At 35.5% G+C, this 24217-nt stretch overlaps 1 protein-coding gene across 1 annotated transcript in view; it reads left to right on the plus strand.

Annotated features, from left to right (window-relative positions):
- The window catches only part of SNX3 (sorting nexin 3), an 84539-nt gene that overhangs the window by 56447 nt on the left and 3875 nt on the right, over positions 1 to 24217 (plus strand). Inside the window, exon 2 of the mRNA XM_037843212.1 lies at positions 10856 to 10951. Within this exon, the coding sequence (XP_037699140.1) occupies positions 10856 to 10951 (96 nt within the window). The remainder of the gene's footprint in view (positions 1 to 10855; positions 10952 to 24217) is intronic.

Below are 24217 nucleotides of genomic sequence, written 5' to 3' on the forward strand. Positions count from 1 at the left end.
TCCTACTGTTTTTTAAAGTAGCCTTTTTCTTGACTTGGCACTCACCTTGTTGCTGTCCACCTTTAACTGTTTTCTGGAGCGTTGAGAAAGGTTTTTCTGCCTGTTCTTGCTTGTTGTTCAAATCTTCTTTGGGGCAGCAGGGCAGGGGGAGCCCTGAAGTTTCTCATTCAACCATCTTGATCAGGGTTGCTAAAGTATATTTTTTTAAAGCTTTATAATATTTCATTTTATGCTTTTAATTTATTCAATTTCTAGTTTTTTTTATTTTGTTTTGTTTCCTTATTACATGAACAATGCTAACGTAAATTTCTGTGCCCTGATACTGTTACATTTCTGTACATGTAAAAATATTTGTAGGATTAATTACTGTTGGAATTCTTGGCTCAAAAAATATGTACATTTAAAATAGTGATAGAGGTTACCACATGCCACCTTTAATTTTTGAAGGTTGTGAATTTTGACTACCATCTTCAAATTTTAAAAATGCCTTGCTTCTCTCAACCCTACAACACTTGGTATTAAAATTTAATTCCTACCTGTCTGGTAAACGAAAATGGGATCTTACTGTTTTAATTAACATTTCTTGTTTTTTGTCTCCCTGTTTTGTTTGTCAGATTATTTGTCTTTATCTCATTGGTTTTAAGTTCCTTTACATTTTAATGAAATTAATCCTTGGTTATATGTTGCAAATATTTGTCTTCAATTTGTTCTTTGCTTTCAACTTTATGGTTTATAGTATTTTTAACCATTTTTTGGGTTGATGCTTTTTTTTTAGAGAGAGAAGTTGTGAATTTATAGAACAATTATGCATAAAATACAGGATTCCCATACACCACCCCAGTACCAACACCATGGTAGTTACCTTTGTTACAGTTGATGAAAGATTATTAAAATAGTTCTATCATCCATTATTTACATTAGGTGTATTTTTCCCGTATACCAGCCTAATATTACCACTTTGTTTTAATATTGTACATTTGTTATAATTCATGAAAGAACCTTCTTATACGTACTGTTAACTATATTCCATAATCTACAATAGGGTTCCCTGTGTTGTACAGTCCTATGTTTTATCTTTTAGTTTTTATTCTGGCACTATATACAACCTAAAGTTTCCCCTCTTAACCACCTTTACATATATATTTCAGTGCTGTTGATTACACCAACAATAGTGTGTACCATCACCACCACCCATTTCCAAACCTTTACCATCAGGCTTAATAGAAATTCTGTACAAGTTAAGTGTCAACTCCCCATTCTCTAACCCCAGTCTTTCTCCTGGTAACCTATAATCTATGTTCTAACTTTGAGTTTGTTTATTATAATTAGTTATAACAGTGGGATCAGGCAGTATTTGTCCTTTTGTGTCTGGCTTATTTTACTCAACAAAATGTCTTCAAAGTTCATCCATGGTTTCACATGCCTCAGGACTTTATTCCTTCTTACAGCTAAATATTTCATTGTGTATATATATCACATTTTGTATATCCATTCATTAGTTAGTGGACACTTGGGTTGCTCCATCTTTTGGCAGTTGTGAATAATGCTGCTGTGAACATTGGTGTGCAAATACTGTTCGAATCCATGCTTTCAGTTCCTCTGGGTATACACCCAGCAGTGGGATTGCCGTATCATGTCGTGATTCTATATTGAGCTTCCTGAGGAACTGACAAACTGTGTTCCACAGCATCTGCACCATTTACATTCCTACCAACAACGAATGAGTGTTCCTTTTTCTCCACAACCTCTCCAGCACTTTTAGTGTTTTGGTTTTTTTTTAATAGTGGCCATTCTAGTGGGTGTGAAATGATATCTCATTGAAGTTTTGATTTTCATTTCCCTAGTAGCTAGTGATGTTGAGCATCTTTTCATGGGCTTTTTAGCCATTTGTATTTCTTCTTTGAAATGTCTATTCAGGTCTTTTGCCCATTTAAAAAGTTGGGTTGTCTTTTTATTGTTCAGTTGTAGGATTTTTTTATATATTCTAGATGTTAAACCCTTATTGGATATGTGGTTTCCAAATATTTTCTCCCTTTGAGTAGGTTGTTTATCACTTTCTTGTCAAAGTCCTTTGCTCACAAGTTTTTAGTTTTGAGGAGGTCCCATTTATCTGTTATTTAGTTTGTTGCCTGTGCTTTGAGTGTAAAGTCTAAGAAACCATTGCCTACTGTAAGATCTTCAAGATGCTTCCCTACATTTTCTTGTAGGAATTTTATATTCCTGGTTCTTATATTTAGATCTTTGATCCATTTTGAGTTAGTTCTTGTATATGGTATGAGATAGGGTCCTCTTTCATTCTTTTATATATCGATATCCAGTTCCCCATTTGTTGAAGACACTATTCTTTCCCAGTTGAGTGTACTTGGAAGCCTTGTCAAAAATCAGTTGGCCATACATGTGGGGGTCTATTTCTGAACTTTCAATTCAATTCCATTTATCAATATATTATCTTATGCCAGTATCAACCATGATGTTTTGACCCCTATAGCTTTGTAATATGCTTTGAAGTCAGGAAGTGTAAGTCCTCCAACTTTGTTCTTCTTTTTCAAGATGTTTTTGACTATTCAGGGCCCCTTACCCTCCAAATACATTTGATAATTGACTTTTCCAATTCTGGAAAGTAGGCTGTTGGAATTTTTATTAGGATTGTGTTGAATCCGTAAGTCAATTTTGGTAGAATTGACATTGTAATGATATTTAGTGTTTCAATCCATGAACATGGAATGTCCTTCTATTTATTAGGTCTTCTTTGATTTCTTCTAGCAATGTTTTGTAGTTTTCTTCATTTCCTTTACATTCTTTTAGTTGGCTATTGTAAATGGAATTTTTTCTTGATTTCCTCCTTAGATAGCTCATTACTCATGTATTGAAACTGTTGATTTTTCCATGTTCGTCTTATGTCTCCCCCCACCCCCAACTTTGATGAACTCATTTATTAGACCTAGTAGCTTTGTTGTAGATTTTTCAGGACTTTCTACGTATAGGATTGTGTAATCTGCAAACAGTAAAAGTTTTGCTTCTTCCTTTCCAATTTGGATGCCTTTTATTTCTTTTTCTTGCCTACATGCTCTAGCTAGAACTTTGAGCACAATGTTGTATAACAGTGGTGATAGTAGAAATCCTTGTCTTGTTCCACATCTTAGAGGGAAAGCTTTCAGTCTTTTGCCATTGACTACAATGTTAATTGTGGGTTTTTCATAAATGCCCTTTATCATGATGAGGAATTTCCTTCTATTCCTTTTTTTCCAAAATGATTTTATTAAGGAAGCTTGCTGGATTTTGGAAGATGCCTTTTCTGCATCAGTTCTTTGATCATGTGGGTTTTCCCCTTTGTTTTGTTAAGGTGATCTATTAACGGTTAATTGATTTTTCTTATAATGAACCACGCTTTCGTACTTGGGATAAAGCCCATTTGATCATGGTGTATAATTCTTTAAATATGTTGTTGGATTTGATTTGCAAGTATTTTTTGAGGATTTTTCTATCTGTATTCATAAGAGAAATTGGTCTATAATTTTCTTCCCCTGCCGTATCTTTATCTGGCTTTGGTATTAGGGTAATGTTGGTTTCATAGAATGGATTAGGTAGTGTTCCCTCTTCAGTTCTTTTGGAAGTGTTTGAACAGGATTGGTATTAATTCTTCTTGGAATAATTGGTAGAATTCACCTGTGAAGCCATCTTGTCTTGGTTTTTTCTTTTTGGGAAAGTTTCTGATGACTGATTCAATCTCTTTACTTGTATTTGGTCTGTTGAGGTCTTCTATTTTTTCTGGAGTCACTGTAGGTTTTCATATGTTTCCAGGAATTTGTCCCATTCACCTAAGTCTTCTAATTTGTTGGCACGCAATTGTTCATTGTATCCTCTTATGATCCTTTTTATTTCTGTTGGGTCAGTAGTAATATCCCCCCTCTCATGTCTGATTTTATTTATTTATGTCTGTTCTCTTTTCTTTTGTCAGTCTAGCTAAGGGTTTGTTGATTTTATTGATCATATGAAAGAACCAACTTTTGGTTTTGTTAATTCTCTGTTGTATTTTTTATTCTCAATTTCATTTATTTCTGCTCTGAATCTTTGTTATTTCTTTCCTTCTGCTTGCTTTGGATTAGTTTGCTGTTCTTTTTCTAGTTCCTTCAGGTGTGCAGTTAGATCTTTGATTTTGCCTCTTTCTTTTTTAATGTAAGCATTTAGGGCTATAAATTTCCCTCTCAGCAGTACCTTCGCTGCATCCCATAAGTTTTGATATGTTTTCTCATTTTCATTTATTTTGAGATATTTACTGATTTCCCTTGCAATTTCTTCTTTGACCCACTGATTGTTTAATAGTGTGTTGTTTAGCTTTCATATATTTGTGAATTTTCCAGTTCTCCACCTGTTATTGATTTCCAGTTTCATTCCATAATGGTCATAGAAAGTCCTCAGTATTTTCAATTTATTGAGACTTGTTTTGTGTCCCAGTATGCGATCTATACTGAAGAATGATCTATGCGCCTTTGAGATGAATGTTTTATCTTGATGTTTTGAGTACAATGTTCCATATATGTCTGTTAGCTCTAGTTCATTTATCATTATTATTCAAGTTCTTTGATTCCTTATTGATCCTCTGTCTAGATGTTCTAACTATTGATGAGAGTGGTGTATTGAAGTCTCCAATTATTATTGTAGAGACATCTAGAATAATAATTGAAATAATTTAGGCTGAAAGGTAATACAGGAGAGAGTGGCTTAGAATGGTGTGAAGAAGTGAAGAGTAATTAAAAGGGTAAAATTAAAAGGGTAAAAAGTCTTTGCTTCATGTATTTTGGAGTACTATGTTTGCCTCATGTATTTTGGAGTACTATGCTGCCTCATGTATTATGGAGTACTATGGTTAGATACATAAATATTTATGATTGTTATTTCTCCAGCCTTTAACTTTCAACCTATTTGTGTCTTTGGGTCTTAGATGAGTCTCTTGCAAAGAGCATTTAGTTGGTTCATGCTTTATAATCCATTCTGCCAGTCTTTCTTTTGATTGAGGGAGTCGAATCCATTAACATTCAGCATTATTAATGTAAAGGCAATACTTCAGCCATTTTGTCCTTTGGGTTTATATGTTTTTCTGGGGGGAGAGGGAGGTCTCTCTTTTTACCCTTTTAGTTACCCTTACTGATAATCTTCATTTCTTTACACCACTCTTTTTTTTTTATCTTCATTTTATTGAGATATATTCACATACCACACAGTCATACAAAACAAATCGTACATTCGATTGTTCACAGTACCATTACATAGTTGTACATTCATCACCTAAATCAATCCCTGACACCTTCATTAGCACACACACAAAAATAACAAGAATAATAATTAAAGTGAAAAAGAGCAATTGAAGTACAAAAGAACACTGGGTACCTTTGTCTGTCTGTTTGTTTCCTTCCCCTATTTTTCACCACTCTTAAGTTAAGCCACTTTCTCCTGTATTATCTTTCAGCTTAAATCAGATCTGTTGTTGAGGAACTCTCTCAGTGTTTATCTGTGAATATTTTACACTCTCCTTCATTTTTGAAGGACAGTTTTTTCTGGATAAAGAATTTTTGACTGTCAATTTTTCTCTTTTAGTACCTTAAGTATGTCATACCACTGCCTTGCCTCCAGGGTTTTTGATGAGAAATCAGTACTTAGTCTGACTGCAGAGCTCTTGAATGTAATGAATCACTTTTCTCTTACTGCTTTCAGAATTCTCTCTTTATCTTTACACTTGACAGTCTGACTAGTATATGTCTCAGAGTAGGTCTATTAGGATATATTCTGTTTGGAGTACATTGCACTTAGCCATATGTATATATGTCTTAATAAGTGTTGGGAAATTTTTGGCCATTATATTCTCAAATATTCTTTCTACTCCTTTTTTTTAAATGCAATTTTATTGAGATATATTCACATAACATACAGTCCTTCAAAGTGTACAATCAGTTGTTCATATTATCATCATATAGTTGTGCATTCATCACCACAATCAATCTTTGAACATTTCATTACTCCAAAAAATAAAATAAACAAGAACATCCAAAACATTTTGGATGTTCTACCCCTTTTCCCTTCTGGGACACCTGTGATGCATGTTTGTTCACTTCATGCTATCACTCACAATTCCTGAAACCCCTGCTCAATTTTTTCCATCCTTTTCTCTATCTGTTCTTCTGTCTATAAGATTCTTTTTTTTTTTTTTAACTTTAAGGAAAAAGTAAAAGTGGCTTTATTCACAAATGACATGATCATATACATTTTTTAAAATCCTGTATAAAATGTATAAAAATTGTACTAGAGCTAATGAGTGTATTTAGTGAGATAACTGAATCCAAGGACAATATAGAACAATAGAACAATATAAAACAATAGGGCAAGATAAAAACCAATTGCATTTCTGTATACCAGCAATGAAATATTGGATATTGCAATTTTTAAAAACAATATAATTTGCAGTAGCATTAGAACAGGGCATATTTAAGAATAAATTTAACAAAATATGTACAAGGTCTGTACACTGAAAACTATACAAAATTATTGAAAGAATTAAAGAAAACCTATTAAGTTGAGAAATACACCATGTTCATGAATTAGAAGTCTCAAAATTTATGTCAATTCTCCCAAAATTAATCAGTCGAATTCAATACAATCCCAATCAAAATTCCAGCATCCTTTTCTGTTGTCCATAAGATTTAGATTGTCCTGTCTTCTGGTTCACTGATTCTTTCTAATTCCCGTTCAGATCTGCTATTGTGTGCCTCTAGTGTATTTTTCACCTCTTCTATTGTGCCTTTCATTCCCATAATTTGTTCTTTTTATACTTTCCAGTTATTCTTTATGCCTGCTGATTGTTGTCTTAATATTCTTTATCTCTTTAACCATATTTTCCTTCGTCTGCTTGAATTGATTTAGGAAATTTGTGTGAACATCTTTGATTTGTTGTTCCAAACTCTGCGTCTCCTTTGAAGTTTTAATTTGTTCCCTTGACTGGGCCATATCTTCCTGTTTCTTAGTATGGCTTATAATTTTTTGCTAATGTCTAGGCATCTGATTTTCTTGATGAGTTTACTCTGAAGATCAGTGTTCTGGCCCACATGGGCTATTTCAGCAGGAAAGCCAAAGAATGCACCAGGAACTGAGCGTGATACAAACTTTATTATGGGAACTTACAGGAGTGAAGCAGGAAGTCAGTCAAGCTGCTCTGGTGGTGGCTGGTCCAAAGCTCAGTGTGGAAGTACTCTGCAGTTAGGCAGGAATTAGCAAGGCCAGTTTTAGAAGCCCAAAACAAGACATTCCAAAGAGTATGAGGACATAGATACATGGAGGGGCGTGGGGTTGTAACATCGGGGAAGATAAACTATCCTCGAGGTGTCAGATAACATCTCAGGGGCTCCAGAGAAGAGCAAGGCACAGGCTAAAATCCTACGCAGAGGAGAGCCTGGTGCCTAGCTTATATTGACCATCTGCACATCCCTTCCTCCTTAGAGAGGTTAGCTTAAACATCAGTGATCAGCTGTTCTTAAGGAAGAGGATTTTTACATCCCTTTCTGACTCCAGTGAGCTAGCCAGGGACTGCACTGCAAGCCTGGGGGATGGGCGCCAGCAGCCACCACTCAGAGAGCACAACTCCCTGTTCTCCACTGTAGTTTATCAGCCTTTTCCTCCCACTTTTCCCTCAATGCTATACAGTGTTCTTCTGGCCTCTGGAACCCCAGAACAGTTGTCTCAGACAGTTCCTGCCTGTTCAATAGTTATTTTGGTAGAAGGACTGAGTCCCCAAGCTCCCTACTCCACCGTCTTCCCCAGGAGTCCTTCTTTGGTCAACCATGCAAATTTTACTTTTTATATCTTTTTCTTCTAATCCCCCTATTACCATAACTTTTAGAAGGGCCAGGACCGCATCTTATTCATCATTATATTCTCCACCTTATCTAGCACTATGCATTTTTATAGATGTTCTATAAGTAATAGTTGAATGACTCCTCCCGAAACTTTAGGAAAAAGATAATTCTGCTCTTCTCCCCTCAGAAAACCAAAATACAACATTTTATAAGGGGCAAATACATTGAAGGTGGCCAATCAAAACAGTTTGTAATCAACTATATTAGTTTAGTGGCTTAAACAAAAACTTTAGCACTTTTCAGTTTTCATTTTGATCAAGTAAGTTGAATTTAAAGTCTTTGTAATGATCAGGATGAAGCTAAAGTCACATTTAACTACTTTAAATATAATGGGCAAATAATAAGAATTTCTTGATAAAACTTTATCAAAACTCTAAGGCAATTCTTGTACAAAAAGAGAAATCATAGCTAGTTGAGAGTACTAAATAACAAAATTTTCTTACACTAAACAATGATTCTTAAATATATATATATATATATGACCTATCAAACTATTAGCTAGTCTTAGAAATGAAAGGGCTTTGTCCCCTTTCAACTGCCCTCAAAAGGGTGGATCTACTTGCTCTATTAGAGTGAGTCAAATATAATCATGATTGTGTCAAAAGTTCAAAAGGGAAAATGCAAGGTAAAATGAGCTGAATTGGCACTCTTTCCTCAACATTGTACCTGTAAGCTTGATATGTTGTTTCAGAGATTAACTTTATAGACGTCCGTACCCAGAAGTATGAACATTCTTAGGGAACTCTTTTCACAAGCTTGATCTTAACGTATTGAATAAAGAGAGCAGTTAATCCCTTTTGTAAAGTAATTTGAGAGGAGGGAATTCAAAATGTAAAATCTCACCTGCAGAAAACATTCAGTTCTGTAAAGGCCTTCTTTCTATCTTTAGACACTTACAAAGACCTAATATTTTAATGCGGAAGGGTGAACTTAGTTAAAAAGCCAATGGGTGAAATTAGAGAGAAATAATCCAGTGCTTTCTTTCTGGGAATTATCATCCTGCTCTCCAGGGGACCTAATGTTATTCCCTGTGGGGGATGAGAATACCCTTCTGTACAGCAAGCCAGTATCTCTAAATATAAGCTTGACTTTTAGTATAATAAGAGTCTTGTTAGGTGCAATTTTGCTCTTAGTCATTAATACAATGAACAAATGTTGTGGTTACCTGGGAAAGAAAATTTAAGTGCTTTTAAACCTCCTGTGAGATTTGGTTTCCTGCTTGAAACCTATACAGTGTAATGCCCAATAGCATCTGTAGAAGATTCCAAGCTGTAAGGTATACAGCATAGAAGTTAATACACTTTGGAAAAAATTGAGACCACTACAAAATGGGCTTAAGGTCCTGAATAGAAAGCTTTTATTTTACTGAATGACAATTACTTACCAGTGGCATTAAGTTTAACAAATGACTGGAATTTTCTTAGGAGTGAATTTTGTAAGATGTTGTCCCTGTATACAAAGTAGGAAGTCAATCTTTCCTTCAGGTGGCACTTAACTTTCTTCTTTTCAGCTGTAAAACAGTTTGTAGTTCTACGAAGGTAAAGACTTAATTAAGGACAAAATACAATCCAAGAAAATATATAGTTTTAAATAAGCGTTTTCCATAGGATGTCACGAGAAATGTGATAGATTACTTCTGTCCCCTGCAAATGTTAAAGAGATATTATGTACATTTTAAAATCTATTCTTGATAATAAAAGACTAGTATCAAACAGCTTCTGCTAATATTCCTTAATCAAAAACCATTTTTATTGGATTTGGTACTATATTTTCTCTTTTAAGAAGGCATTCCATAAAAGGTAATAGAAATCTTTATTACTTTTTTTATGTTTAAAAGTTGACTGAAATAGCAACAAGTTGCCTTTACTATCTTGTAAAGAACAAAGTCTCTTAAGTTTTCTTATATTTCTGTATAACCTCAAAGTACTGGGCATTGTTTACTGTTTTTGAACTTGCCCTCAGCCTATAAAGTTCTGGATCTATGAACCTATGACTCTTAGTTTCCTATTGGTGGTAAGAGTGGAGACCCTGTACCTTGTTCCCTGCTATTTTCTGCATTTTTTAAGAGGTTTAATCTAGTCCTAATAAAAATATTTTGTATTTCATTTTCTCTTTTCCCTATGAGCATTGTCTACTAAGATACTATCTAAAATGGATAGCATTCAGAGCTAGCATTTTCTCAAACCTTCTCGATTGACATTTTACAGCTCATCACAAATACAGCAAAATAACGTATGTTTTTGTAAATAATGTCAGGCAGAATGGCTAACCAAAAGCATATGTGTATATGTGCATTTTTAAAGTTATATTCTAATGTAAATAATGCTGTTTAATAATTTGCAAAGTTTTCTTTTGTTAGCAGTAAAAAGATAAGAAAATCATGAAGTTAAGATTTTTTCTATCTAAAAGTAACTGTTTTTGCTATATTGTTAATTTAACAAACAGAGTTCCCTTTTTTTGAAGTCCCCTTAATATGATAGTGCTTCAACTCTGGAGTGATCTTAGTTTGCTGGGGATGCTGTAACAAAGTACCACAAACTGGACAGTTGAAAACAACAGAAATTTACTGTCTCGTAGTTCTGGAGGTTGGAAGACCAAAGTCAAGGTGTCAGCAGGGCCCTGCTTCCTCTCTGCAGAGTTCTGGCAGCGGCTTGCTGGCAATCCAGGCATTCTTTGGCTTGTGGCATAACTCAGTTTCTGCCTCTGTCATGTGGCCAACTTTTTTCTCTGTTGCCATATCCAGATTTCCCCTTCTTGTAGGAACACTGGTCATATTGGTTTAAGGGCCCACTTTACTCCAGTATGACCTCATTTTAATTTGCCTAATTCCATCTGTAATGACCCGTTCTCCAAATAAGGTCACATTCTGATTTCCTGGGGTTTAGACTTCACTGTATTTGGGGGTGGGAGACACAATTCAATCTATAACAAATGACCTTTTTTTTTTTCAGACAAATCTTCCTATTTTCAAGCTAAAGGAATCTACCGTTAGAAGAAGATACAGTGACTTTGAGTGGCTGCGAAGTGAATTAGAAAGAGAGAGCAAGGTAAGAATACTTTGTAATGGAGCGAAACACTTTAAAGTTTTAATGTTTAAGACCTTTCAGGAAAATTATCTTCAATAAAATGGGTAAAAGCAAATACAATTTTTTTTTTTCCGAATAGTTCAGTTTCATCTTATTTCAGGGGATGTGGGAATAGTCTTTGTCATTTTTCCTTGGAACTCTTTCTTTTCTCTTGTCTACTTTAATGACCCAGTTGAGGCCTTTGCTGACTCACACTTGGATTATGACACTTAATTTAGAACTTTCTTGCTATTACTTCCTTACCTTTCATCTTCCTATCCCACCCCCACCCCACCCCCACCCTTGCCAAGTTTCTCTTCCTTTGTATATCTCATATATCAGTGTTCATTTACTGACAAATCACACATACTTACACATAAACAAAATTTCATGAAACAATACTTACTTTATGTGATACATGATATTCTCTTCACATAAGCTTTTTTTAAAAAAATTTATTTTTAATGGTGGCAACATGTATACAGCATAACAGATTGGCTTTTTAAATGATGGTCATGATCTACTAATGGGTTGCTACCTGCAATTTGAAAAACACTATTATATTCCTTTGTAATAATTATCTTCTGTTAGAAAAAATTTAGTGGCTTTGGCTGCAAAATAAATTAGAGGAAGCAAGTTCTCACTGATGTCCTTCATTCTAGCCTTACGTGAGAATGGCATCAAAGGCGTGGAGTCATGAAAGGATGCTCAGAATGTGAAAAGTTATTTGCAACTAGAGATTAATAGGAAAGAAGTGAATACAGTAGGAGTCCTGAAGCAGCTTAAGGCTGGGTTGTGCTCATTTCTAAAGCTTAGTAAAGCTAGAAATGGGAAGAAAACATCCGTAATCAGATAAATGTGTCTGGATATACAAATTATAGTATTCCACCAAAAATGTAAAGGAAAAACAGTCTTACTCAAAAGAAAAGATTATAAAGTACTTATGAATAAAATTAGAAATATCAGATCCATCTAAAGAAAACCCTGAAACTTCACTGAAAAAGAAGACCTTAATAAATAGCAATACTCCATTACTGATTTGGAACATCCACTGTTTTGAAGACTCATTTATTCTGCAAACATTTGAGAGCTTACTGTTTGTGATCTATAACTTGCAGATAGAGCTATAAACAAAAGTCCCCACTTTAAGATGTTGACATTCTGTTGGGTAAATCAGGGTGGTAGTGAAGGAAGGGAAGGTAGAAAAAAATAGTAAAATATATGGTGTGTTAGATGGTGATAAGCTCTAAAAAAATTAAACTAAGAAAAATAAGGAGTGCCCAGGTAGTTATTCTAATATAGGGTGGTCAAGGGAAGGCCTTACTTGCAGGTGACATTTTAGCACACACTGAAAGGGTAGAAGGCAGTATCTCCTAACTTACATATTAACTTCATAATTCTAATAGAAATCTTAGAGGGGTCCTTTATAAATTTGCAGGTTTATGTATGAGCTTCAGAATCAGAAAAGGCTCAATATCCAAAAGTTATTTTGAAAAAATATTGAGCAGGTGTTTGTTCTATCAGATATGAGAACATATCTTAAGGGTGTAATAATTAAAACAATGTGATATTGCTTCAGGGATGGGCAAATAGATTAGCAGAATATAATAAAGAGTTTAAAGGCTATTTATAGAGAACTTAGTGTTATAGGGAAATAATGTGTTAATAAGGAATTTATGTTCATAACAAAAAGTATTGTCAATCACTGGGGAAAAGAATGTATATTCAGTAAATGGGGTTGAAACGTTTGACTGTTTAGGAATAAAGATTATTAACATTGTATACAAATCACAGATGGTTTGAAGATCTAAATGTATAAAACAAGTTAGAAAAGTTTTGTGTAACAAAGAAGAAATTTTTTATCATCATGGGGAAGTGCCTTGATAGGCTTTGGGATGTTTAATCAATATTTGCTGACTGTGTGTTTCACTTTTTAAAAAATAACATTTTTGAGATACAATTCACATATTATACAGTTTACCTATTTAAAGTGTACAATTCATTGATTTTTTTAGGATATTGAGAGTTGTACAACAATTGCCTCTGTTTAGTTTTTGAACATTTTCATCACCCTAAAAAGGATTCCACTTACCCATTAGTGGTCATTCTCCATTCTCCCCAGCAACCACTAAATCTACTTTCTGTCTCCGTAAATTTGGCTAGTCTGAATATTTCATATAAATGGAAGCATATAATATGTGGCTTTTTGTGTTTGGCTTCTTTCATTGGCGTGTTTTCACGGATCATACTTGTATTAATCAGGATTCTCTAGGGAAAGAGAACCTACAGGATATGTGTATATATATGTATGTATGTATCCAGATACTGTGAGATTTATTACAGGAATTGGTTCTTCTGATTGTGGGGATGGGCAAGTCCAGATTCCATAGGGTGGGCTGTAAGCGGGGAACTCTGATGAGGATTTCCAGTGAATTCACAAGGAGATTCTGGCTGGCTGAAGTAGAGATGGAAATTCTCCCTTCTTACTACTGAAATCACCACTTCTCCTTTCAAGGCCTTCAACTGATTGAATGAGATTTCTCTCATTGTTGAAGGCAATCTCCTTGGTTAATTGTAGTTATAATTAGCCATAGATACAATCAACTTACTTACTGATGATTTAAATCCACGAAATACCCTCATAGTAACAATAAGGCCAGTGCTTGCTTAAGCAAAAAACTGGACATCATAACCTAGCCAAGTTGACACAGGAACTTAACCATCACAATCCTGTTGTAACATTTATCAGTGTAGGCATACCTTATTTTATTGTGCTTCGCTTCATTGTGCTTTGCAGTTATTGTGTTTTTTTTACAGATTGAAGGTTTGTGGCAACCTTGCATCGAGCAAGTCTGGCAGCACTTTTTTCAACAGCATATATTCACTTCGTGTCTCTGTGTCACATTTTAGGCATAATGGTATTGCACACTTAGTATACTACAGTATAGTATAAACATAACTTTTATATGCACTAGGAAACCAAAAAATTTATTTACTCGCTTTATTGGGATTTTTGCTTTTCTGGAACCAAGCCCTCAATATTTCCTAGGTATGCCTGTACTATATTTCTTTTTATTCCCAAATAACATTCTGTTGTATGAATTTGCATTTTATTTATCATTTCTTCAGTTGATGGACATTTGAGTTGTTTCTACTTTTTAGCTATTGAGAATAATGCTGCTATGAACATTTGTGTACAAGTTTTTGTTTAGGCATACGTTTTTGGTTCTCTTGGGTGTATACTAAGGAGTGGAATTGCTGGGTTATGTGTAACTCTGTTTTAGGAACTGCCAGACTGTTTTCCAAAGCAGCTGCACCAGTTTACATTCCCAACAGCATTGTGTAGAATTTCAGTTTCACTCTATACCCTTCAACACTTACTATTATCCTAGTGGGTGTGAAGTGGTATTTCACTCCGGTTTTGATTTGCATTTCTTTGATGGCTAATGATGCTGTTCCTTTTTTTTTTCATGTTCTTGTTGTCTATTTGTATATCTTCTTTGGAAAAGGGCTATTCAGATCCTTTGTACCTTTTTCAATTGGATTATTTGTCTTTTTATTATTGAATTGTATCTAGACTATATTAAAAATTCTTACAAGTTCTTTATCAGATACATGATTTGCAAAAATACTCTCCCATTCGGTAAATTTTCTCTTTCTTGATGTTTTAACATTAGATCAGTTAAATATCTTGGGAGTTTTATCTATGTGAAAGTTGTACTCTTATTACAGTATTGCTAAGAACAATGTATTCAGTCTTTTTTGTTTATATATTAGCACTATTTTTTTTATTTAGGATTAAGTTGTTTTTGTTTTGTTTTGTTTTGCCTATGTGGCAGATTTTATTTTCCAAAGATGGCTGCAACAGTATTTCCTATTTCCCATCCTCTTCTACAATGTGAACTTTCCACTCCCATTGAGAGAATGGAGTCTCTGTCCCATCTTCTTGATTCTTGTGGCTTGTGACTCACTTTTTTTTTTTAATAAATTTTATTTTGAAATAAATTCAATCTTACAGGAAAAGTTTCAAAAACAGTACAAACCCCATACATTGAACTCCATCATACCCCTACCCCCGTCCCCCGATACCCCGATCCATCACCTTTAAGATCCTGTCACACCACTGTCTCTTTCTTTCCCTCCCTCCCTCCCTCCCTCCCTATCTAACGTCCATCATCTACTGCTCTGTCCTCTGAACATATGAGAGCAAGCTGCACATATCTTTGAACACACAATATAATTCACATATACCTTTCCCATGGACATTCTTTTATGCAATCTCATTAAGCACAGCTAAGAAGTTCAAGAAATTCAACATTGATATAAAGCTTGCATTCTGTATTTCCTTTGTGTGTGTGTGTGTGTGTGTGTGTGTGTGTGTGTGTGTGTGTCATCTGTGTCCCTTTAAGCCTCCTCTCCTCCATCCTCAGATCCCATCCAGGATCATCCTTAGCATTTAATTGTCATCTATTTAGACTGTCCTTTTTTTTTTTTTTTTTTCAATTGTGGAAACATATATATAGCCTAAATCTTCCCTTTCCACCCCCTCCCTAGCATTCCATTAGTGAGATTAATCACATTTAGAATGTTGCAGTGCTATCACCTTCCCACCATCCATTTCTAGAAGTTTCCCTTCACCCCAAACAAAAACCCTACTCTATTTCTTAACTCCCCATTGCCCCTTCCCCCACTTCTCGGAGCCCCTAGTCTACTTTTCATCTCTATGGTCATATTCTCTGATACTGTCTTTGTGTTTACCATGGGGCTTAAATTTAACATCTTAAATCTATGACAATCTTGTTTTTCTTTGGTACCAACTTAACTTCCATATGACACATAAACTATGTTCCTATACTCCATCATTCCCCCACCTTTATGTAGTTCTTGTCAAAAATTACATATTTTACTATGAGTCCCAAACCACTGATTTATCATTACCGTTCATGTATTTTAGATCCTGTAGGAAGTAAATAGTGGAGTTACAAATCAACAATACAGTAGTATTGGTATTTATATTTACCATGTGATCTCTACTGGAAATCTTTATTTCTTCATGTAGTTTCAGTCAGTTGTTTAGTGTCCCTTCCTTTCAGCCTGCTCAACTCCCTTTAGCATTTCTTATAGGACTGATTACTGGTGATGAAGTCCCTCAGCTTTTAATTATCCGGGAATGTTTTCATCTCCCCCTCATTTTTATCCTCCAGGCATTCGTGAATTCTCCAAGTCTCTGATGGTTATTGACTTCTATTTGTATTCCATTGTGGTCAGAGAATATGCTTTGAACAAATTCATGGTTTTTTATTTTTTTATTTTATTGAGGTTTGTTTTTATGTCCCGGCATACGGTCCATTCTGGAGAAAGATCCGTGATCACTAGAGAAGAATGTGTGTCCCGGTGACCTGGGATGTAATATTCTATATATGTCTGTTAAAATTCTCTATATCTCTCTCTCCTTTCTTTGTTTCTCTGTCGCTAGGGCTTCTTTAGTATCTGAAGTAGGACAGGTCTTTTATTAGCAAGGTCTCTCAGCATTTGTCTGTCTGTGAAAAATTTAAGCTCTCCCTCAAATTTGAAGGAGAGTTTTGCTGGATAAAGTATTCTCGGTTGGAAATTTTTCTCTCTCCGAAGTTTAAATATGTCATGCCAGTGCCTTCTCACCTCCATGGTGGCTGCTGAGTAGTCACTACTTAGTCTTATGTTGTTTTCTTTGTATGTGGTGAATTGCTTTTCTCTTGCTGCTTTCAGAACTTGCTCCTTCTCTTCAGTATTTGACAGTCTGATCAGAATATGTCTTGGAGTGGGTTTACTTGGATTTATTCTATTTGGAGTTTGCTGGGCGTTTATGCTTTGTGTATTTATATTGTGTAGAATGTTTGGGAAGTTTTCCCCAACAATTTCTTTGAATACTCTTTCTAGACCTTTACCCTTCTCTTCCCCTTCTGGGACACCAATGAGTGTGACTCACTTTTAACCAATAGAGTTTGGTGGAAGGGATCCTGATTGACCTCTCAGACCAGGTCATAAAAGATGATTGAGCTTCTGCTTCACTTGCTGGGATATTTGTTCTTGAAGATTTCAGCTACTCTGTAAGTAGTCTGCAGTGATAGGAAGTCACCTTGATCAGTCCACATGGAGAAACCACATAGTAGAGAGGTTCTGAGACTGCATCAGATCCAGCCATTGTCTGGTTGCAGCCACAAGAGAGGCCCCAAGACAAAACATCCTAGTTGAGCTTGTCTTAAATTCCTGAGCCAGGAGACCATGAGAAGTAATAAAAGATTGTGGTTTTTATGAGCCACTAAATTTTGAGGTGATTTGTTAAGCAGAATTGTAACTGGACCAACCTACAATTTCATATAGTTCAATTTTATAAATAAATGAAATATTAAAGATAATTCAGTATTAGAGTCTATTAATGTATTCTTCATACTAATAGGTAATGTAGAAATTTTTCCATATCAAAATATAACTACCTCTATAGTTTAAGAAAAATATTCAAACATTTCAATGCCTTACCAATTCTGACCTTTGCATGAGAGATTGTAAGTCTCGAGCTATCAAAGACAGTAATGAAAAAGCACAGCAATTAGAGGAGCTTTCCCTTGTAGATATCAAGAGATTTTATAAAGTTATAATTAAAACAATGAAGTATTCATACAGGAATAGGCAAATACTTTAAAGGATTAGAATAGATGGTCCAGAAAGGGACCCTGGCACAATGGGAACTTGAGTTAATAGAAGTTATTTGATGAATATCAAAGAATGAATGGACTATTAAATATGTAGGGTTAGGAAATTGGCTTCCTATTTGGATAAAATAAAATAAAATTAGTTCTTCATCTCATACTACATATACAGCACACAGGTACTACACACACACACGCAAGACACACAATTCAGATAGATTGACATCTAAATGCCAGGAGCAAAATTCTAAAACTATTAGAAGATAATACAAAGAAATATTTCATGATATCAGGGTGGAGAAAGATTTATTAACAAGACATGCAAAGTAGAAACAGTATAGGAAAAGATGGGTAAATCTTGGGATGTCAGAATTAAAATCTAAGGAACCAACAATTTTATAAACAAAATTCAAAGGCAAGAAATAGACAGAAAAAATATTTAAAACACTTATTGTAGACTGAGGTTAAATGAATAATATTCTTTGAATTCTCTGGATCTATTAGAGAAAAATAGCCCAATAGAAAATGGGCAAAGAATATGAATTGACAGGTTACGGAGTAAAAACCCAAGTGGTCAAGAAATTTATATAAAGATGTTCCACTTCAGTGGCAATCACTGATACACAATATCTGTGTTTTCTGCATTTCTAATATTAGGCCAATTTTTAAAAATCTTGCTCTTAAGTGGTTATCTAGTCTTGTTCCTAACTCCTCCTAGTGTTTCACCATTAAGCAGCATATTGGCTCTACGGTTAATGTGCTATATTTTTATCAGGTTAAGATAGAATGCAAGTATTTCTACTTTATAATTTTTAAATTTTTTTTTAATTAGAGAAGTTGTAGGTTTACAGAAATATGCAGAAAATTCAGAGTCTCCATATACCCTCCCCACACTCACAGTTTTCCCCTTTTTAACATTTTGCATTAGTGTTGTACCTTTTGTTACAATTGATAAAAGAATATTATTAGAATTGTACTATTAGTTATACTCCATAGTTTACATTCAGGTTCACTGTGTTATACAGTTCTGTTTGTTTGTTTTAATTTTCATTCTAGTAACAGATATTAACCTAAAATTTCCCCTTAAAGCCACATTCACATGTATAATTCACTGGTGTTACTTAACATTCACGAGGAAAAAGTTTTGGTAATGATAGCACAACATTGTTTATAGATAAGTACTTTGAAATAAGATCTATTAAATTAGGCTAGAAACTAAATGATACTTATTGTATTTATTGGTCATTGTGATTAAATCTTTTAACTTTTATTCTAGCATGCTTTGGCTTTCAGTGTATTATGCTGGCCACATATCCTCCTGGCTACTTCCTCTCCCAACATACAAAGACATATCTTTGAATTTATGACTTTTTAAAAAAAAATGCAGTTTAATTGAAATATATTCACATAGCATGCTGTCATTCAAAGTGTACAACAGTTCACAGTTTCATCATATAGTTGTACATTCAGCACTACACTCAATTTTTGACCATTTTCATTACTCCAAAAAAAATAAAAATGAAAATAAGAATAAAAATAAAAGTAAAAGAGAACATTCAAAACCTCCCGTACTCCTCCTCTCCCCCTCGTTTACTTTTTTTTCTCTCTCAAGTGGGTTTTTTTTAAATTCAATTTTATTCAGATATATTCACATACCATACAGTCATCCAAAGTGTACAATCAGCTGTTCACAGTACCATCATATAGTTGTGCATTGATCACCCTAATCTATTTTTTGAACATGTTCCTTGTACCAGAAAAAGTGAAAAGAATAAAAAATAAAAGTAAAAAAGAACACCCAAATCATCCCCCTCATTCCACCCTATTTTTCATTAAGTTTTTTTGTCCCCATTTTTCTACTCATCCATCTATACACTGGATAAAGGGAATGTGATCCACAAGGTTTTCGCAATCACACTGTCACCCTTTGTAAGCTACATTGCTATACTATCGTCTTCAAGGGTCAAGGCTACTGGGTTGCAGTTTGATAGTTTCGGGTATTTACTTTCTAACTATTCCAGTGCATTAAAACCTAAAAAGGGTTATCTGTATAGTGCATAAGAATGCCCACCAGAGTGACCTCTCTGTTCCTTTTGGAATCTCTCAGCCACGGAAACTTTATTTCATTTCACATCCCCCTTTTGGTCAAGAAGATGTTCTCCATACCACAATGCTGGGTCCAGATTCCTCCCCGGGAGTCATGTTGCCAGGGAGATTTACACCCCTGGGTGTCAGATCCCATATAGTGGGAAGGGCAGTGAGTTCACCTGCCAAGTTGGCTTAGCTAGAGAGAGAGGGCCACATCTGAGCAACAAAGAGGCACTCAGGGGGAGACTCTTCGGCACAATTATAAGCAGGCCTAGCTTCTCCTTCGCTGCAACAGACTTCCCAAGGGCAAGTCCCGTCATAGAGGGTTCGGCACATCAAATAGCCCATCCTCAATGTTTGTGAGCACATCAGTGCAAAACCTTCCAAACCCCTCCTCTCCCCTTCATTTACTTTTTTTTTTTTTATTGAGATTGTTCAGATACCATATAACTATCCAAAGATCCAAACTGTACAATCAGTTGCCCACGGCACCACCATATAGCTGTGCTTCCATCAACACAATTTTTTTTTTCAATTTTTAGAACATTTTCACTACTCTGGAAAAGAAACAAAGACAAAAAGAAGGAAACTCACATCCTCCCATACCCCTAACCACGCCCCCCCTCCGTTATTGATTCATAGTTTTGGTATAGTACATTTGTTACTGTTGATGAAAGAATGTTAAAATACTACTAACTGTAGTATATAGTTTGCAATAGGTATATATTTTTTCCCTATATGCCTCTCTATTATTAACCTCTAGTTATAGTGACATACATTTGTTCTAGTTCATGAGAGATATTTCTAATATTTGTTTAGTTAATCATGGACATTGTCCACCACAAGATTCCCATCTTTTAACCTCCAACTTTCCTTCTGGTGACCTGTGTGACTCAGAGCTTACCCTTTCCACCACCTTCACACACCTTTTAGCACTGTTAGTTATTCTCATTTCATGCTACCATCACCCCTGTCCATTTCCAAATATTTAAGTTCACCCTAGTTGAACATTCTGCTTGTAATAAGCAACCTCTCCCCATTCTTTAGCCTCATTCTATATCCTGGTAACTTATATTTCATGTCTGAGTTTACATATTATAATTAGTTCATATCAGTGGGACCCTGCAATATTTGCCTTTATGTGTCTGTCTTATTTCACTCAATATAGTGCCCTCAAGGTTTCTTCATCAATCCATTTCTTTTAAGATGGTTTTGTTCAAACGCTATACATTCCGTCCTAAATAAACAATCATTGGTTCCCTGTGTAGTCAGGTATTTATGTATTGAGTGCCATCGCCACTCTCTATATAGGGACATTTCTTCAACAAAGATGGAGGAAGAGTCAAAGAAGGCAGAGAGGCAAAAGAAAAAGGTAAGAGAAAGAGAGAAAAACAACCAACAACCAAAAAAACTTGATAGCTGGAAGGTGACAAAAAGAAAGATAGCATTAACCTAAAGTAAAATAAAGAGTCAGACAACATCACCAGTGCCTGGAGTCCCACACACTTCCCCTGTTCCCCAACCCCCCATATGCATTTAGCTTTGGTATATTGCTTTTGTTACATTAAAGGAAGCATAATACAATGTTTCTGTTAATTCTAGCCTCTAGTTTGCATTGATTGTATTTTCCCCCCAATCCCACCCTATTTTTAACACCTTGCAATGTTGACATTCATTTGTTCTATCTCATGTAAAAACATATTGTACCTTTTATTGCAATCATTGAGCATCCTAGGTTTCCCTGAGTTATACAGTCCCAGTCTTTATCGTTGGTCTTTTGTTCTGGTGTCCCACATGATCCCAGCCTTCCTCTTTCAACCATATTCACAGTCATCTTTGTTCAGTGTACTTACATTGCTGTGCTACTATCTCCCAAAATTGTTTTCCAAACGTCTCACTCCTGTCTTTTCCTTTCTGTCTGCAGTGCTTCCTTTAGTGTTTCCTGTAGAGCAGTTTTCTTGTTCACAAACTTGGTCATGGTCTGTTTGTCAGAGAATATTTTAAGCTTTCTCTCATATCTGAAGGATAGTTTTGCCAGATATAGGATTCTTGGTTGGTGATTTTTCTCTCTCAGTATCTTAAATATATCACCCCGTTTCCTTCTTGCCTCCATGGTTTCTATTGAGAAATCCACACATAGTCTTATCAAGCTTCCTTTGTATGTGGTGGATCGTTTCTGGCTTGCTGCTTTCAGGATTCTCTCTTTATCTTTGATGTTTGATAATCTGATTATTAAGTGTCTTGGTGTAGACCTATTCAGATCTATTCTGTTCAGGGTACGCTGTGCTTCTTGGATCCATAATTTTATGTCTTTCATAAGAGATGGGAAATTTTCATTGATTATTTCCTCTATTATTGCTTCTGCCCCTTTCCCCTTCTCTTCTCCTTCTGGGACATCAGTGACAAGTAAATTCTTGCTTTTCGTTTTGTATTTAAGTTCCCGGAGACGTTCCTCATATTTTTCCATTCTTTTCTCTATCTGTTCTTTTGTGTATAGGCTTTCAGGTGCCTTGTTCTCCAGTTCCTGAGTGTTTTCTTCTGCCTCTTGAGATCTGCTATTGTATGTTTCCATTGTGTCTTTCATCTCTTGTGTTGTGCCTTTCATTTCCATACATTCTGCCAGTTGGTTTTTTGAACTTTCAGTTTCTACCTTATGTACGTCCTGTGTTTTCATTATCTGGTTCATCTCTTTTGCCGTATCTTCCCTAAACTTTTTGAATTCACTTATTATTAGTTGTTTCAATTCCTGCATCACAGTTGAAGTGCAAGTTTGTTCCCCTGACAGGGCCATAACCTCATTTTTCTTGGTGTAGGTTGTAGTTTTCTGTTGTCTAGGCATGGTTTCCTTTGTTACCCCAGTCAGGCCTCCCCAGACCAGAATGGGCTAAGGTCCCAGAAGGAAGAAATACTCAATATCTGGTTTCCCTGAGGGTGTGTCTTAGAAAATTGGTACACCCTCTGATGTCTCTGGTCACTGTGCTTTTCTGCCCAGCGGGTGGCAACTGTTAGCCTATAATTCTTGACTGGCGTTAAGTTCTGAATGAAAGGCAGGTAGTAGAGCTGGGCCTCACCCCTTTCCTCTTAGAGAAGATAGATGCCCTGGGGGGGTTATTAGCATTTCAATGGTCTCTTTCTGCCTGTGCTATACCCTTGTCTGGGTCACAGAACTGGAAACTATAAATGGCCGAGGGCCCCCCCCCCCCCCCCAGTGGAGTCGAAAAAGGAACAGAGCTAGTCCAAGATGACCCTCCGGCTCTCCAAGATCAGTCGTCACCCAAAGCGTCTGTCTGCTTGTTGGGAATTCATATCTCGTAGTGAGCAGTTCACACTTGCTAATTAAAACCCCAGTTGGAGCTCAGCTGAGCTATATTCGCTTGCTGGGAGAAAGCTTCTCTCTGGCACCACGAGGCTTTGTTGCTTGGGTTGTGGAGGAGGGGTCTCCCGATTTGGATCTGCAGTTTTTGCTTACAGATTTTATGCTGTGATCTCAGGCATTCCTCCCAATTCAGGTTGGTGTATGATGAGTGGACAGTCTCGTTTGTCCCCCTGCAGTTATTCCGGATTATTTACTAGTTGTTTCTGGTGTTTTTTAGTTGTTCCAGGGGGACTACTTAGCTTCCACTCCTCTCTATGCCGCCATCTTAGATCCTCTCCTTCGTTTACTTTTTTAAAAACATTTTGAATTGAAATATATTCACATACCATACAGTCATCCAAAGGATAAAACAGTTGTTCAGTGTCATCATATAGCTGTGCATCCATTACCATAATCAATTTTTGAACATTTTCATTACTCCAAAAAATAAATATGAGAATAAAAATAAAAGTAAAAGAGCCCCCAAAACATTCCAGACCCCCACCACATAGATATTTATTTACTTTTTGTCCCCATTTTTCTACTCATTTGTCCATACACTGGGTAAAGGGAGTGTGAGCCATAAGGTTTTCACATCACACGGTCACACCATATAAGTTATATAGTTATACGATCGCCTTCAAGAATCAAGGATACTGGATTGCAGTTCAACCATTTTAGATTTTTCCTTCTAACTATTCTAATAAACTAAAAACTAAAAAGAGATATCTATATAATGCAAAAAGAGTTACCGCCAAATGACCTCTCTACTCCATCTGAAATCTCTCAGCCACTGAAACTTTATTTTGTTTCAATTTTCTTCCCCCTTTTGGTCCAGAAGGCTTTCTCAGTGACCTAATGCAGGGTCCAGGCTGGATTTATGACTTTTTAAATTGGTGTAAGAATTCCAATTAGATCTTTTCAGACTGTTTAAGCAAAATAATTTGATGTTGAAAAGGATCTTTGGGAATCTTAGCTGGACAAGCCATTTGTGATTTTTGTAGAGCTTTACTTCTGTGGCCTAAAACTTCACCATCCATTTCAATGACTGTTTTGAATCTTATGTTAGGGAATAATGTATCTCTACAGATGCTAATGCATAGTAATTGTTAATCTTCA

Source organism: Choloepus didactylus, chromosome 7 (genome assembly GCF_015220235.1).
Source record: "Choloepus didactylus isolate mChoDid1 chromosome 7, mChoDid1.pri, whole genome shotgun sequence".
In the NCBI taxonomy this organism is placed as follows: domain Eukaryota; kingdom Metazoa; phylum Chordata; class Mammalia; order Pilosa; family Megalonychidae; genus Choloepus; species Choloepus didactylus.